The sequence below is a fragment of the Lithobates pipiens genome, unplaced genomic scaffold, assembly GCF_037356315.1.
Source record: "Lithobates pipiens isolate NorthernLeopardFrog02 unplaced genomic scaffold, aLitPip1_a1.2 Scaffold_13, whole genome shotgun sequence".
In the NCBI taxonomy this organism is placed as follows: domain Eukaryota; kingdom Metazoa; phylum Chordata; class Amphibia; order Anura; family Ranidae; genus Lithobates; species Lithobates pipiens.
In genome coordinates this window covers 345125235-345140108 of record NW_027507718.1, presented here as the reverse complement: position 1 = coordinate 345140108, position 14874 = coordinate 345125235, and the positions used below count along the sequence as shown (strand labels likewise).

The 14874-nt window shown below is 46.2% G+C and overlaps 1 protein-coding gene across 1 annotated transcript in view; it reads left to right on the top strand.

Moving 5' to 3' along the window:
- Positions 1–523: 523 nt before the first annotated feature.
- The window catches only part of PLRG1 (pleiotropic regulator 1), a 97918-nt gene continuing 83567 nt past the window's right edge, over positions 524–14874 (top strand). The window contains exon 1 of the mRNA XM_077477071.1: positions 524–636. Within this exon, the coding sequence (XP_077333197.1) occupies positions 607–636 (30 nt within the window). The 5' untranslated portion in view covers positions 524–606. The remainder of the gene's footprint in view (positions 637–14874) is intronic.

Genomic DNA, 14874 nt, shown 5'->3' with positions numbered 1-14874 from the left:
AGACTGCTGCGCAAATACCGTGTGACATAAAATTTTGCAAGATTCGCCATTTTATTCTTTAGGGTCTCTGCTAAAAAAAAATATATCTAATGTTTGGGTTTTTTCTAGCAAAAAAATACAGATTTTAACTTGTAAGCAACAAATGTCAGAAATCACCTTAGGCATCAAAGGGTTAATATTTCTGTGATATATTTTTGTATAGAGAGGGGGGCTTCTGGCAAGGGGGCAGTTTCGCCTTTTGCCCCCTTAGAAACCCGGCACCGCACACACTAACAGATATCGGATTAGTATAATAGACAGGAAACTATTATTGCAATAAGCCGACATCATATTTCTCTAACACAAGTTTTTCTTTTGGCCGATCTCTTATATCTGAACAACAATGATTACGGCTCCTCTCCATATGTCTGACGGCACAGATCTCTCGCATACAGCGTGTCGCACATGCACATTTCCCTACGAGCCATAGAGGTCGCTGTAAAGAAGCCTCTATGGCCATCTCTATTGTTTTCCTAATCTTCCGGTTTAGGAACGTCACATCCGGTGGGGTTTGTGTTGGTACGGCGGTGCAGCTTCCTCTCGTTGCTCCTGTAGTGTTTGGCCGGGATGTCTCAGCGGGAATGGGGCGTAGTGGAGGTGAGTGGCAGAGGGCTGTGACTGGGTGTATGTGTCAGCACTGCTATCATGTCTCTGTGTGTGGGGACGTGTGTAATAAATGAGGTGTCATGTCCAGAGGGATGGGAGAACATCCCACGTGTGTTGTGTGACGGAGGTAAACACACACGATGTGCATTGGATGAGGTTAATGAATTATATGAATGGTAAATAATTTCCAAATAGAAGGTATCAAAACTGGAGTAGCTGTGCATTGCAACCAATCAGCTTCTACCTTTCATTTCCAGAGCATAAAGAATTCAAGTCAGCAATACTTACCTCTCAGTGGTGTACCTGGTGCTGGGATACGGCTGTGTTAATTGGCTGGTGGGGGATAAGTTCAGTCATCTCTGCACTCAGGATTAAGGATGCGCTTCAGTGTGTTTGCAAACAGCGCTTACAAAGCCCGCCAGGAAGTTGGCACTGCACTAATCACAGGCAGTAAGACATTTCCGATCTCTCCAGCCCCGCATTGGGACAATGTCTCACTGTTTGTGATTGGCGCTGCCAACTTCCGGGCGGGCTCTGCACGTGCTGTTTACGAACATGCCTGAGCTTATCCTTAGGATCAGCACAGCTAAGTCCCGGTTCACACAGGGGCGGCTTCAGAGCGCCCCGTTCAGCGCGGCTTGCAAAATGACTTCTGTATAGAGGTCAATGCAAGCTTCTCTGAAGTCGCCCCAAAGTAGTACGGAACCTTTTTCTAAGTGGGAGCGACTTGATTCGCTCCTATTAGAACAGTTCCATGGTACAGAATGGAACGTGGCTTGTCAGGCGGCTAAGTCGCTGTGTGAACCGAGTCTAAGTGTACATTCAAAGGAAGACTGTCAGGCAGGTCAATATGTTGTATTACAGAGGAGACATAGCATGTTGTGCAGTAAGGAGCCTGCTTGATTGTTTTTTAACTGCTCACCAACCACCCCATAGAAGATTTACAGCTACAGGATGGCCGCTCTGTGCAGAATCACCTACAGTGTGTATGTGTATATATATATATATATATATATATATATATATATATACCACTAAAACTAACCCCTGAAGGAGCTGCTGGTTATTTTTGGGCTTACCGTTGCCTTCTTTTCACCTTGTGGCACGTCTAGGGGATGTCCCATGGTAAATAGCCCATTAACTAGAGACTGACTACAGATCCACTTGAATGGATTTATTTGCAAAACTCAATCAATTAAACAGTCTTTTAACTTAGGATCAGAGGGTTGGGAAAGGAAGTCCAGGTACTCTTATTGCAAAGTCCAAAAACATTAAAGAACTTGCTTGCTTTGACTGCATCCAGAGAATAGCCATTCGCAGCTGGATGAACAATCAGGTTGGACAGTCCCTCTCTCACAAGGCCTAGCAGCCAACAAGGTGCTTACTCAGGAACAAAGTCTTTGTCACAGACATTGTTGCAGAACATGTAGGGAAACTAAGCTTTAGAACACTTGTAGGATACCTGGATCTTTCAGCCTGCTTAGCGATATCCACACGACTGGATTCTCTCGGTTACTAAAGCCCTTCCAGGCTCTTGTTAAGAAAACCAATCCATACGTGGTGTTCTTCTAAAGAGTCCTCTCCTAGAATGCTCAAAGTACAATGGGTCTCTCCCGAACCGAAGACGGCACCCAACCACTTCAGAATCCTCCTTTTAGTTTTCCTGCCTCGGGCTAGCCAGCCCCGAGACTTTGAAGCTGGGTGGATCCGCACCCCAGACCATAGCTTTCCTGGGGGCTGAGCAGGAGGACCAGGACCATGTAATCGACACTTCATACTGGACCGGAAACCCCAAACCACATGACGTCTGCATCTCAAATACCCTCTCCCAGAGGGCACAGCGAGAGGGCCACTCCCACTGACCTGATTCCGAAAAAAAGTAACTTAAGTGCCTGACCAGACCCTAGTTCCACGCCTGCCCCAAGAGACAGTGCCCCCTGTGGCCAGGCTGAACATCTCATGGTCCAGTCAGACTGATACAGAGGTCCAATTTAGACAAATAAAACCCAAACCAAACTGCAGTTTAGGTAACGTTTAACTATGAAAAACAAATAGCGGGTGCTCAGGAGCCGCCGCTACATATATATGTGATTCTGCACTCCGGGTAGGGGGGTGCGCTGCTTCTGCTGTGATTTATCAGAGCAGAAGCCAATCAGTGGGTGCCGGACAATGGATGTCCAGCTTCATCCTGAAGTGGGAAGGGATAGAATTCTGTGTTCCTGGAAAGCAGGTAATAAAATTGATCACTTCCCATAGTAAAAGCATCACAAATAGTACACACAAACACTGGCTAGGCACACATTTAACTCTTTGATCGTCCTTGATGGTAACCCCTTCTCAGCCAGTGTCATTAGTACAGTGACAGTGCATATTTTTAGTACTGATCACTGTATTAGTGTAATTGGTTACCACAAAGTGTCAGAACGTCTGCTGCAATATCGCAGGCCTGCTATAAGTCACTGATTGAAGCCATTACTAGTATAAAAGAAGAAAAATCCAGTATATAGCCCATAGTTTGTAAGCGCTAGAAGGTTTGCGCAAACCAATATATGCTTATTGGGATTTTTTTTTACCAAAATTATGTAACACAATATATATTGACCTAAATATATGAAGAAATTTGATTAAAAAAAAATGGATATGTTTTATAGCGGAAAGTAAAAAAAAGTAGTGTTTTTTTTTTTTTTTTTTTTTCGGAATTGTCGTTTTGTTTATAGCGCAAAAAAATAAATAAAAAACAGAGGTGATCAAATACCACCAAAAGAAAGCTCTATTTGTGGGGAAAAAAATGACATACATTTTATTTGGGTACAGTGTTGCATGACCGTGCAATTGTCAGTTAAAGTAATGCAGTGCCGTATCGCAAAAAAAATGGCCTGGTCATGAAGGGTGGTAGAGCTTCTGGCGGTTGATTAGAAACATAAAGCACAACTAAACCCTCTCTTTTGGATAAAAATGACAAACATGTCATACTTACCTGCTCTGTGCAGTGGATTTGCCCCAATCTTCCTCCCCTTGGGTCACTCTTCGGCTCTCCTGGCCCCTCCCTGCTGCCCCCACAGCAAGCAGCTTGCTATGGAAGCAGCTTTGCTGCTGCTCTGTGTGTGTCCATTCAAACATGAAACTGCGGCTCGACCTGCCCCTTTCTCTGTCATTGACTTTGACAGCAGTGGGAGCCCATGGCGCCATGCTGCTGTTTCAGCCAATAAGGAGGAGAGTCCCGGACAGCCAAGTCTCTTGTGCAACATTGCTGGATAGAGATGGGGCTCAGGTAAGTGCTGCACAAAGCAAGCTTTTTATCCTAATGCAGGGCTCGACAAATCCCAGGCGCCAGGTCGCTGTTGCGACTAGAAATTGTGCCCTGTGCCTGATTTATTGTCACTGACAGGTGCCTCTGTTGCTCTGTGTCTGGTGCCTCCAGACACAGAGCACTGTCTGGTAGTCGGGATGGAGCAGGAAGAGAGCGTCCCAGCAGCCTCTGACATCTTCCTTCCTTCTCCACACACTGTTGGCAGAGCAGCGCCGCAGTGTGTGAAACTGTGTGTAGAGAGGAGCTGTCAAAATTGAGGCCGAATGTTGGGGTGGGCGGGACCCTGCTTTCCAACACCAGCCAATGGGATGGGATCTGGGCGGGCGGATATGTGTATGTGGCCCCTCCCCTTTCTTAAGCAGCCCAATCATTGGCTGGCTAGCTGCTAGGTCCCGCCCACCTCTGACATCACGCTGAATGTGCCAGCTCCTCTCTCTCCATACAGTTTGACACAGTGCAGCACTGCAGGGAGCATTCAGTTTCACAGTTACACTATTGGCTGTGAAACCTGCCATTGCTTCCTGCCAATACCAGTTAGTGCCACATGCCAGTGCAAAACAGTGCCACATGCCAGTGCAATACAGTGCCAGTTAGTGCCACCTGCCAGTGCCAACCAGTGAAATCCAGTGCCACTTGCCAATCAGTGCCAGCCAGTGCCACTTGCCAATCAGTGCCAACCTGTGCCACGTGTAAACCATTGCCACCTGCCAGTGCAATCCAGTGCCACCTGCCAATGCCAGTTAGTGCCACCTGCCAATGCCATTTGCCAGCGCCACCTGCCAGTGCCAGTTAGTGCCACCTGCCAATGCCATCTGTCAGTGCCATGTGCCATCCAGTGCCACCTACCGGTGCCATCCAGTGCCACCTGCCAGTGCCAGTTATTGCCACCTGCCAATGCCATCTGTCAGTGCCATGTGCCATCCAGTGCCACCTGCCGGTGCCAGTTATTGCCACCTGCCAGTGCCAGTTATTGCCACCTGCCAATGCCATCTGTCAGTGCCATGTGCCATCCAGTGCCACCTGCCGGTGCCAGTTATTGCCACCTGCCAGTGCCAGTTATTGCCACCTGCCAGTGCCAGTTATTGCCACCTGCCAGTGCCAGTTATTGCCACCTGCCAATGCCATCTGTCAATGCCAATCAGTGCCTCCTGCCAGTGCCACATGCCAATGCCATCTGCCAGTTAGTGCCACCTGCCAGTGCCAGTTAGTACCACATGCCAATGCCATCTGCCAGTTAGTGCCACCTGCCAGTGCCACCTGCCAGTGCCAGTTAGTGCCATCTACCAATGCCATCTGCTAGTGCCATCTGCCAGTGCCAACCAGTGCCACCTGCCAATCTGTGCCACCCATTGCCACCTGCCAGTGCAATCCAGTGCCATCTGCCAGTTGGTGCTACCTGCCAGTGCCAATCAGTGCCATCTGCCAGTGTAATCCAGTGCCACCTGCCAATGCCAGTTAGTGCCACCTGTCAATGCCACCTGCCAGTGCCAGTTATTGCCACCTGCCAGTGCCAGTTAGTGCCACCTGCCAGTGCCAGTTAGTGCCACATGCTAATGCCACCTGCCAGTGCCACCTGCCAGTGCAAATCCAGTGCCACCTGCCAGTGCAAATCCAGTGCCACCTGCCAGTGCAAATCCAGTGCCACCTGCCACTTGCCAGTTAGTTCCACTTGCCAGTTAGTTCCACTTGCCAGTGCAATCCAGTGCCACTTGCCAATCTGTGCCACCCATTGCCACATGCCAATGCCATCTGCTAGTTAGTGCCACCTGCCAGTGTCAATCAGTGCCACCTGCCAGTGTCACCTGTCAGTGCCACCCATTGCCACCTGCCAGTGCCAGTTAGTGCCACCTGTCAATGCCAGTTAGTGCCACCTGCCAGTGCCAAGCAGTGCAACCTGCCAGTGCAATCCAGTGCCACCTGCCAGTGCCGCCTGCCAATTAGTGTCACCTGCCAATGCTGCCCATCAATGCCACCTGCCAGTGCTGCCCATCAGTGCCACCTGCCAGTTCCCATTAGTGGCACCTCAGTGCTGCCTATTGGTGGCCAGCAATGCCACCTGCCAGTGCCCATCAGTTCCAACCTCAATGCCGCCACATCAGTGCCCATTAGTGCAGCCTATCAAAGCACACCAGTGAAGGAGAAAAAAACTTATTTGCAAAATCTTAAAGTTTTTTTTTTTTTTTGAATATGGTCTTTTTCTCTTGGCATCAGGCATGAGCAATTCTTATTGTCTGATGCCCCAGACATGCAGTTCTGGGCGCTGGGCAGAGAATTTAAATAACTGGCTCCTAATTTTTTCAGCTGGCTCCTAGATTCTAAGCAAATTTGTCAAGCCCTGTCCTAATGCATAGAAGGCATTAGGATAAAAGTCTGCCTTTACAGTTGAAGGGGCTGGTCTGTTCATAACATGTTATTACACATTACACCATGAATATGGGGTGTATATACAAAAGGTGAACTTATCCTTTACTGCAGACAATGCATTAGGGCAGTGCTCGACAAAACCAGGTCGCATTGGCGACTAGAATCAGCGACCTTGCGCCTGGGGCAGCATAGCTGGGGGTATCCCGTCTCCGTGGACCCCCCCCCCGCGCGATCGCGTCGGGTCGCGCCGCAGGCGGCCGGTAATTGAGCCCCCGGCTTTGAGGCCTTCTGTGATCCTATGGTTCCTTCTGGAATCTGGCGCCCTCTTGTGGTGGCCGTTGGAATTACAACCAACAATGCTAATGGGCCAGTCTTTCTCCATCCCTTTACTTAGAACCCCTAAACAAAAAAAAAAAAAAAAATTTTATATATATATATATATATATATTTTTTTTTTTTTTTATTATTTATTCTAACACCCTAGAGAGTAAAATGGTGGTTGTTGCAATACTGTCTGTCACACCATATTTGCACAGCGGACTTAAAAGCGCACTTTTTTGGGGGAAAATTTCTTTATTTAATAAAAAAAAAAAAGACAACAGTAAAGTTAGCCCAATTTTTTTTTTTTTATATTGTGAAAGATAATGTTACGCCGAGTAAATCGATACCCAACATGTCACGCTTCAAAATTGCGCCCGCACATGGAATGGCGACAAACTTTTACCCTTTAAAATCTCCATAGGCGACGTTTAAAAAATTCTTCAGGTTGCACGTTTTGAGTTACAGAAGAGGCCTGGGGCTAGAATTATTGCCCTTACTCTACCGATCGCAGCGATACCTCACATGTGTGGTTTGAACACCGCTTTCATATATGCGTTCGCTTCTGCACGCAAGCTTGGCAAGACAGGGCGCATTTAAAACAATTTTTTTTTCTTATTTTAACTTTTATTTTTATTTTTTTCACTGTTCTTTAAAAAAAAAAAAAAAAAAAAAAAATGTGTGTCACTTTTATTCCTATTACAAGGAATGTAAAAATCCCTTGTAATAGAAAAAAGCATGACAGGTCCTCTTTTATATATGAGATCTGGGGTCAGAGAGACCTCACATCTCATATTTACACTAAAATGCAATTTAAAAATGTCCCTCTAAGAGCTATGGGCAATGACTTGGAGACAGGTGGGGGGCTGGGGGCTATCTTCCCCTCACTCGTCTCCATGTCAGGCCAGGGACAGGTCCAGATCGCCGTCACGGACCTGGCTCCTAACTTTTTTTAGCTGGCTCCTAGATTCCAAGCAAATTTGTCAACCCCTGCATTAGGGTAAAAAACCTTTTAGGCCTGGTAAACACTTTAAGTTTTTTTTCATTCAACCCAGAGTGCTGTATGAAGAAAATTTGTGAGCTCGGGAGGAGCTCTCTGTAATAACTATCCAATGTTAGTACAACAATCTCCCTGCTGAGCTATTGTGTTCTGACACGGAGACTGCCAATGCTCATTGGCTGCTGTTTTTCCAGCATGCCTGTTCGACAGCCGATGTTCGTCCTGTGTGTGCGAGGCTTTACAGGCTGCCATTACTGAGCGAGAAAAAAAAGAATATCAGGAAGATAAGATAGGACACTATGCTTGTAAGTTTGTAAGTCCCTGGCAGCAGAGTTTGTATTGTCACTTCTCCTGTTTTTCTTTTCTCCCTCCCTAATCTGTGTTCCCTCCAAACATTCTTTATCATTCCTTTTTGCTTTCTTCTCTGTTCAGCAACAGTAAATCTTAAAGCTGTCAGCTGATCAGCCTCTAGTGGCTCCGATTTAGACAAAGTAACTGAACAAGCTAAAGATAGAAACTGATTTTCTTTTGCCATGCACAGCTGCTCTAGATTCTGTGCCTTTCAGATGCCAATCAGTAATGCCGATCAGTAGCTCCTCATCAGTGTTGCCTATCCAGTGCCACCGATCAGTGCCCATCAGTGATGCATATCAGTGCCACTAAATTCTGTATATCAATGCAGCATCATCAGTCCCCATCAGTGAAGGAGAAAACAAAATTTTATAACAAACAAAGAAAAACATTTTTATTTTGATCTTTTCTAGTTTAGCAAAAAATAAATACTCCAGTGGGCAGCACTGATAGGAAGCACTGATCAGAGGCGCTGTCAGGCATCACTCATGGGCACAGAGTGCTATCCCTAATGGGCAATGATTGCTATGCCTGGTTTGCTCTAGTGGGCATCCTCGAGGGCTGCACTGATAATCAATCCGTGCAGACCCCCCTCTTTCAGGAGAGCAACCGATCGGCTCTCCTTTACTCACATCTATCTGTCAGCATAATACATGGCTTTTCCTGTTTACACTGTGACCAGCTGTGATTGGACACAGCTGAGCACGTGGTAAAGAGCCTCCGTCAGGGGCTCTTTACCTAGATGGGAGATGCGGAGCGCGATCACGGCTTATCCTGCTGGATGTCATATGACGCCCAGTCAGGTTAACAGAACCATTTCACGGCCTCCATTCTGATATAGGCCAGGCGGGAAGTGGTTAAGGAGCCTGGAAAGCACTGCACCATGCGATCAGCAGATCACAAGTGCAAGCTCAGGTTCCTGTAGACTGTCAGTCCTACCTTATATGGACAGGAAATGACACAATGACAAGAAGAATCAATGAACTACGAAAACTCTCAACAGCACCCTGGTAGTTTGTTCATTCACGGGTGGAGCCCCGTACCGCCATGCAGTTTCCAAATTATGACAGCTAGTACAGGGAACTTTTCTCCATACTGCTGTTATGCTAAATGCTCGGATTGACAGGCCACTGCAGGAGCGAGAACATGTTACATGTTCCCAAAGCTGAACCTATCCTTTAATGCTTTTTATTATATATGTGCAAAATGAATTTTTGTACTTGTGCTTTTCCAAGCAATGTTCTCACTTGCAATGTGCATATCATTCTGTAAGCACATACTCCCATTATCAACCTTAGATGGGGGTTTTGCATTGTAATAACACACATTTTGGTAGGCAGGGCGGGAAGTGGTTAGTGACTTCAGAAAGCTCAATGCAGTGACGAAGTTTGACACGTACCCAATGCCCGGGGTAGACAAACTTATAGACAGACTTGGCAAGGTCGCTATCTGACCACTTTGCACTTGACCGGAGGATATTGGCAAATACCCCTGACTGGTAGCGCTAAAGAAAAGACTGCGTTTTTGAGCCCAGGTGGTTTGTTTCAAGCTCTCCTAGGAAGGGTTTACAGTGAATCCAAAAAAAGTGCTATTGGTTTAGAGGAAGCCAGGTATTTGGGCTACACTATTGGCCGTGGAGTTATAAAACCTCAGTTAAACAAAGTAGAAGCCATCCAAGAGTGGCCAAATCCTACAAACAAGAAGCAGGTTACTAAGGAAGGTTTACCCTGAATTTTGCAACTCTAGCTGCTTCACTGACTGACCTTGGGTAAGGGAAAGACTCTGTAATGGTGAAATGGTCCACAGTAGCAGAGGGGTCTTTCTAAATCCTGAAGAATACTTTGTGCAAAGCCAGTGCTGTACTCCCCTGATTTCTCCAAGGATGTTTTGGTTCAGACAGATATGTCTGATGTAGGGGCAGTATTGTCACAGGTACACAATGGGGAAGAACATCTTGTGGTGTTACCTGAGCAGAAAGGTCTATGAAGTGAACATGATAAAATGTATACAGTCATTGAAAAGGAATGTTTAGACATAAAGTGGGCCTTGGATGCGCTAAGGTGTATTATTCTTTAGGGTGCCGGTTTGATTTAATAACGGACCATGCTCCCTTGAAATGGATGACCCAAAAGGAGACCAATTGACGGGTGAACCGGTGTTTTTTGGCTCTACAGGATTACTCCTTCAAAGTAAAATACAGACCAAGTGTTGAGATGGGGAATGTAGATGCTCTGTTCACTCATGTGGGGCCACAGGTGTTCCAACCCTGGGGTGTGTGTGTGTGTGTGTGTGTGTGGGGGGGGGGGGGGGGGCGGGCGAATATAGCAGAGCATCCCTGAGAGAGCTGGGAAAAGTCCTGTCTGGGGTTTATACATCTCCCAGGCATTGTTAATTTTAGTCTTAGGACTAAAATGGCATTTTAGTCTTCTTCAGTTGTTTTAGTTATATTTAGTCGACTAAATCTCCAGTACATTTCAGTAATTGCAACTTAGTTGTAGTCAATCTTTTGACTAAAATGGCTTTTAGTTTTAGTCATATTTTAGTCATCTAAATTGTTTTAGCCATATTTTAGTCGACTAAAATAGTATTCATATGTTCAACTAAAATGTTTTAGTAATTTTAGTCGACTAAATTAACACTGCTCCCAGGTTCCTCTAATACACATTTAGAGCTCTCGGATCCACGATCCAGTTTGGATCTTGGTCCTCTCCCCACGGCCAATTTATACTCACCTGAGACAGCCAACGCTCTCAGCCTGGGAATGGGACAACTCTTGCCTGTGAGAACAAGAGGTTGGTAAAAACTTACAAGCTGTATATGTGGGAGCTGACAAGCAGTAGGCTTTCTCAACCTGTTAGGGCCTATGTGTTTATATAGTTATTGCTGAGACACAGCTAGGTTTGGCTCGGTTCACACAGGGGCAACGCGACTTCAGTAGTGTGCATTAAGACGGCTCTCATTCACTTACATTGATTTCTACATGTTGTGCGACATGAGGTGACTTGGGGTGACTTGAAGTCGGATCTGTGTCGCCCCTGTGTGAACCGGCTCTTTTTGTTTTGCTATTATTGTTCTTGTTTGTTTTCTGAGACACTGTACAGCACCCGTATGTAGACTTGTAAATATCACAAATCAACAGAGCACGGGTTTTTCACTTTTGGATTTGGTATCTGTGCCTGAGAGACTGCTTATCCCAAGGAGCTTTTGTACCTGCTACCTGTTCCCCGCTCACAAAATATATATGCACTTTAGTCATTTTCGCTTGGCTCATCGCTTCTTGCGAACGTGTGTGTGTGTAAACAGTAGGGATGTACTGGTATCGGCGCCGATATTAGCCATTTTCGTGAGTATCGGTACTCGCGAAAATGCTCCGATACTGGAAGTGACATCGCTTGGGAGCGGACCACCTCCTCCCCTCTGGACAGTGCCTTCCCCGCCTCCTCCTCCCATTGGCATCGCTAGGTGCAGGCCCGCCCATCCTAACAGCCCACAAGCGTTTCCTTGCTGCATGATGCCTGCAGTCTCTGACTGTCTCCTGTGCCGTGCCTTTGGTCCCTGACTGTCTCCTGTGCCGTGCCTTTGGTCCCTGACTGTCTCCTGTGCCGTGCCTTTGGTCCCTGACTGTCTCCTGTGCCGTGCCTTTGGTCCCTGACTGTCTCCTGTGCCGTGCCTTTGGTCCCTGACTGTCTCCTGTGCCGTGCCTTTGGTCCCTGACTGTCTCCTGTGCCGTGCCTTTGGTCCCTGACTGTCTCCTGTGCCGTGCCTTTGGTCCCTGACTGTCTCCTGTGCCGTGCCTTTGGCCCCTGACTGTCTCCTGTGCCGTGCCTGCAGTCACCTCTGCCCCCATGTCTTTCAATAATCCTAACCCCCCCCCCCCCCCCCCCAAGGGATCACAGCCCTTTACATCTAAACTCTCCCACCCCACAATCCCTATTTCACCCCACCCTCAGCTACCTTGCCATCACCTGGCTCCCAAACAACAATCCCCCCACCACCTCCCAAACCACCCCTCTTGGTAGGGGATAGGTATCGGTAATTGGTATCGGCGAGTACATGATGTCAAGTATTGGTACTCTGTGTCAAAAAAGTGGTATTGTTGCATCCTTAACAAACATTATTTGTGTGAGAGGTGAGGCCTGCATATGTCAGATCATAGCTGCATTACTGGCCTTGTACTACTACTTTTTATAATTGGAATTAAAGTTTAAAGAGGAAGTAAACCCGCCCAAAAAAATTCCAATTTTCTACTGTTACTCTAATACTGTACATCAGCCTTCATCCTATATATGTTATTTCTCAAAACGAGCGCTGTAAATACCTTTTTTTATCGTTTCCAAAATATCTCCCTTCCGGGTATCGCCCGCGCCATTTCAAATTCTGGCTTTGACGTCCTTTCCGGACGTCATTTCCGCCCTTAGTTAGATTTCACTCCGGAAATCTCGCGCATGCGCCGTAGCGTCAATAGAAATCCTAACCAAGCCTCGATTGCAACGCGAGACTTCTCCTCTGCCGCAATGAGGAGAATGCCTCGTATTAAAAAAAGGCAGAGAGGCAGGAAGATGAAAGTCGGCAATACAGTATACGCCGCATTCGCACGACCACACTGCGCAAGCGCGGCTGACGTCACAGAAATGTAAACGGCGGTTTTTTCGAAAATGTGACAAGTAAGTTCACTTTCTCAGGCAGCGATCAGCTGCCTGAGAAAAGTATTATCTAACAAGCTAAACATGTTTAGGAGGGTTTACTTCCTCTTTAAAGCCTACGTTTAGCTAAAATTAAAAACAGAAACAAAAGGGACATAACTTACATTTAGCCTTGGTTCACATTGATGCGCTTTGACATTCCAAATCGCATGCTACATCGGCGGCAATGGCAGTGTCCCAAAAGTAGTCTCTGCTAGTTTTATCGATTTTGGGGTGCGATTTCCATTGATATCTGTGCAAATATCCACACAGAGGTCCCCGAAATCGCCCCCAAATTTGGGACTGACATGCAGGAATGAAATTGTGTGAGTTCAGCTGAACTCACATGATTTCATTCCTGCAGTCAGTGTGAACCTGGGTTTAGTGTGATTGGATTTCTGAATGGAGAAGGTCTGCCTGTCTCACGTTCATAGAAGCTTTAGGCCACTTTCACACGGACGATCTGTTCAGATCCGCCTGTCAGTTTTTTAGGTGGACCTGAACGGATAGACTCCATCCATAGAGGTCTATGGAGGGACGGATGTCAGCAGTGACATGTCCGGTGACATCCGACCCGCTCCGATCCAAAAAAAAGTGTGATGGAGCAGAAACCTATTTTTCCGTCCGTCTGCGGATTGGATGGGGTGACAACTCTGCAGTCCATCTTCATCCGATTCCCCCATAGGGGAGAGCGGCGCTCTGACAGGTCCATCCCTGCACAGTGTGTAGAGACAGACCTGTCATCTGCCTGCTCAGTGGGGAACGACGGATCGATCCTCCGCTGAGCAGAGCGGGCTCCGTATATACGGACACGCCTGTGTGAAGGACCCCTTAGTATGGTTTTCATGAATGACAGATCTGGAAGAAAAAAAAGGGTGGGCATCGTAGAGCTTTCTTGATCCAAGCTCCTGATAACCCTTTGCCTATATTAATCCATGCCACACCAGAAGATTACGGCGGGGGAGATGTGGGGTCTTGAAACACAATTTTTCCTAAAAGAAGGATCAGCACAAGGAACTTATTAAACTAAGGGAAGTTACGCCCCTCATACCGATTTTTCTGTTTTTAGTTTAGGCTAAAATTAGGCTTGAACCCCATCCTCCCATGCAGCAGCATTTTGAGAATCCTTTCTGTGGTTTGATTTTCTTTTTTTAATGTTACCTGTGATATATATCCAATCTTCTATTCCCTAGGCTTACATCATTTTATTCTACTGCATTACTGGCAGTTTGTCATGATTTTATTCTGTACATGATCTGAAACTTCTTAGTGCGTTGATCAATTAGTGAATGCTGCCCTAGGAAAGAAGATAAAGGTAGTTTGCTGTGTATTTGGTATGCATGGTAAGCCTTCAGATAATGCATAGTAATTCAGATCATGTTCCTATCTGACTGTCTGGAGGACTTACAAATAGCTGGCTAGAAATCATACTGTTCTAATAATGCATACCTTGTGAATGTAGGCGCAGATCTTCTTTCTTGCAGAATTTCTTACTTCCAAATATATTATGTTCTGAGTGTGAATGTAGTAAATTTGTTACAAGAAAAACAAATGCTAATTGCCTGTAATTATGTTGAACCATTAGATTTAAAGTCTATGTAAACCCTAAAGCTGGCCATATACATGGGGAGGTTTACTAAACCTGGAGAGTGCAAAATCTGGCGCAGCTCTGCATAGAAACCAATCAGTTTCCAGGTTTTATTGCTGAAGTTGAAGCTGATTGGCTACCGTGCACAGCTGTACCAGATTCTGAGTGCTCCAGTTTTAGTAAATAAACCCCACTGTTTACATTTTGGGCAGTTCCTGATGAGCCGGTGTAATGACATATTCGGCGACCCATTGCAGTTTGCTACGGAAGTGACGTTCCTTAGCCGCCATCTTGCTACACCCCACACTCGTCCACAGTAAGGATACACTAAAGGGGAAAGCGGACATGTTGTTACACCAACCGGAGTTTTGCATTTTACACGCCTTTATAACAGTAAAGTCAGTTTATATAGTGAAATACAGGACTTATAACTCCGTCTGACTACTTAGATCTTAAATTTTAAAAATAGTGGCAACCCTGCTCATCTCACAGGTTTACTAATCTGACAGAAGTTTGCTGCTGTTAAAATTCAACATCTAAGCAGTCAGGTAGAGTTCTAAGTCCTGTATTAAACTATAGAAACTCACTTTACTCTTATAAATACATCTAGAATTCC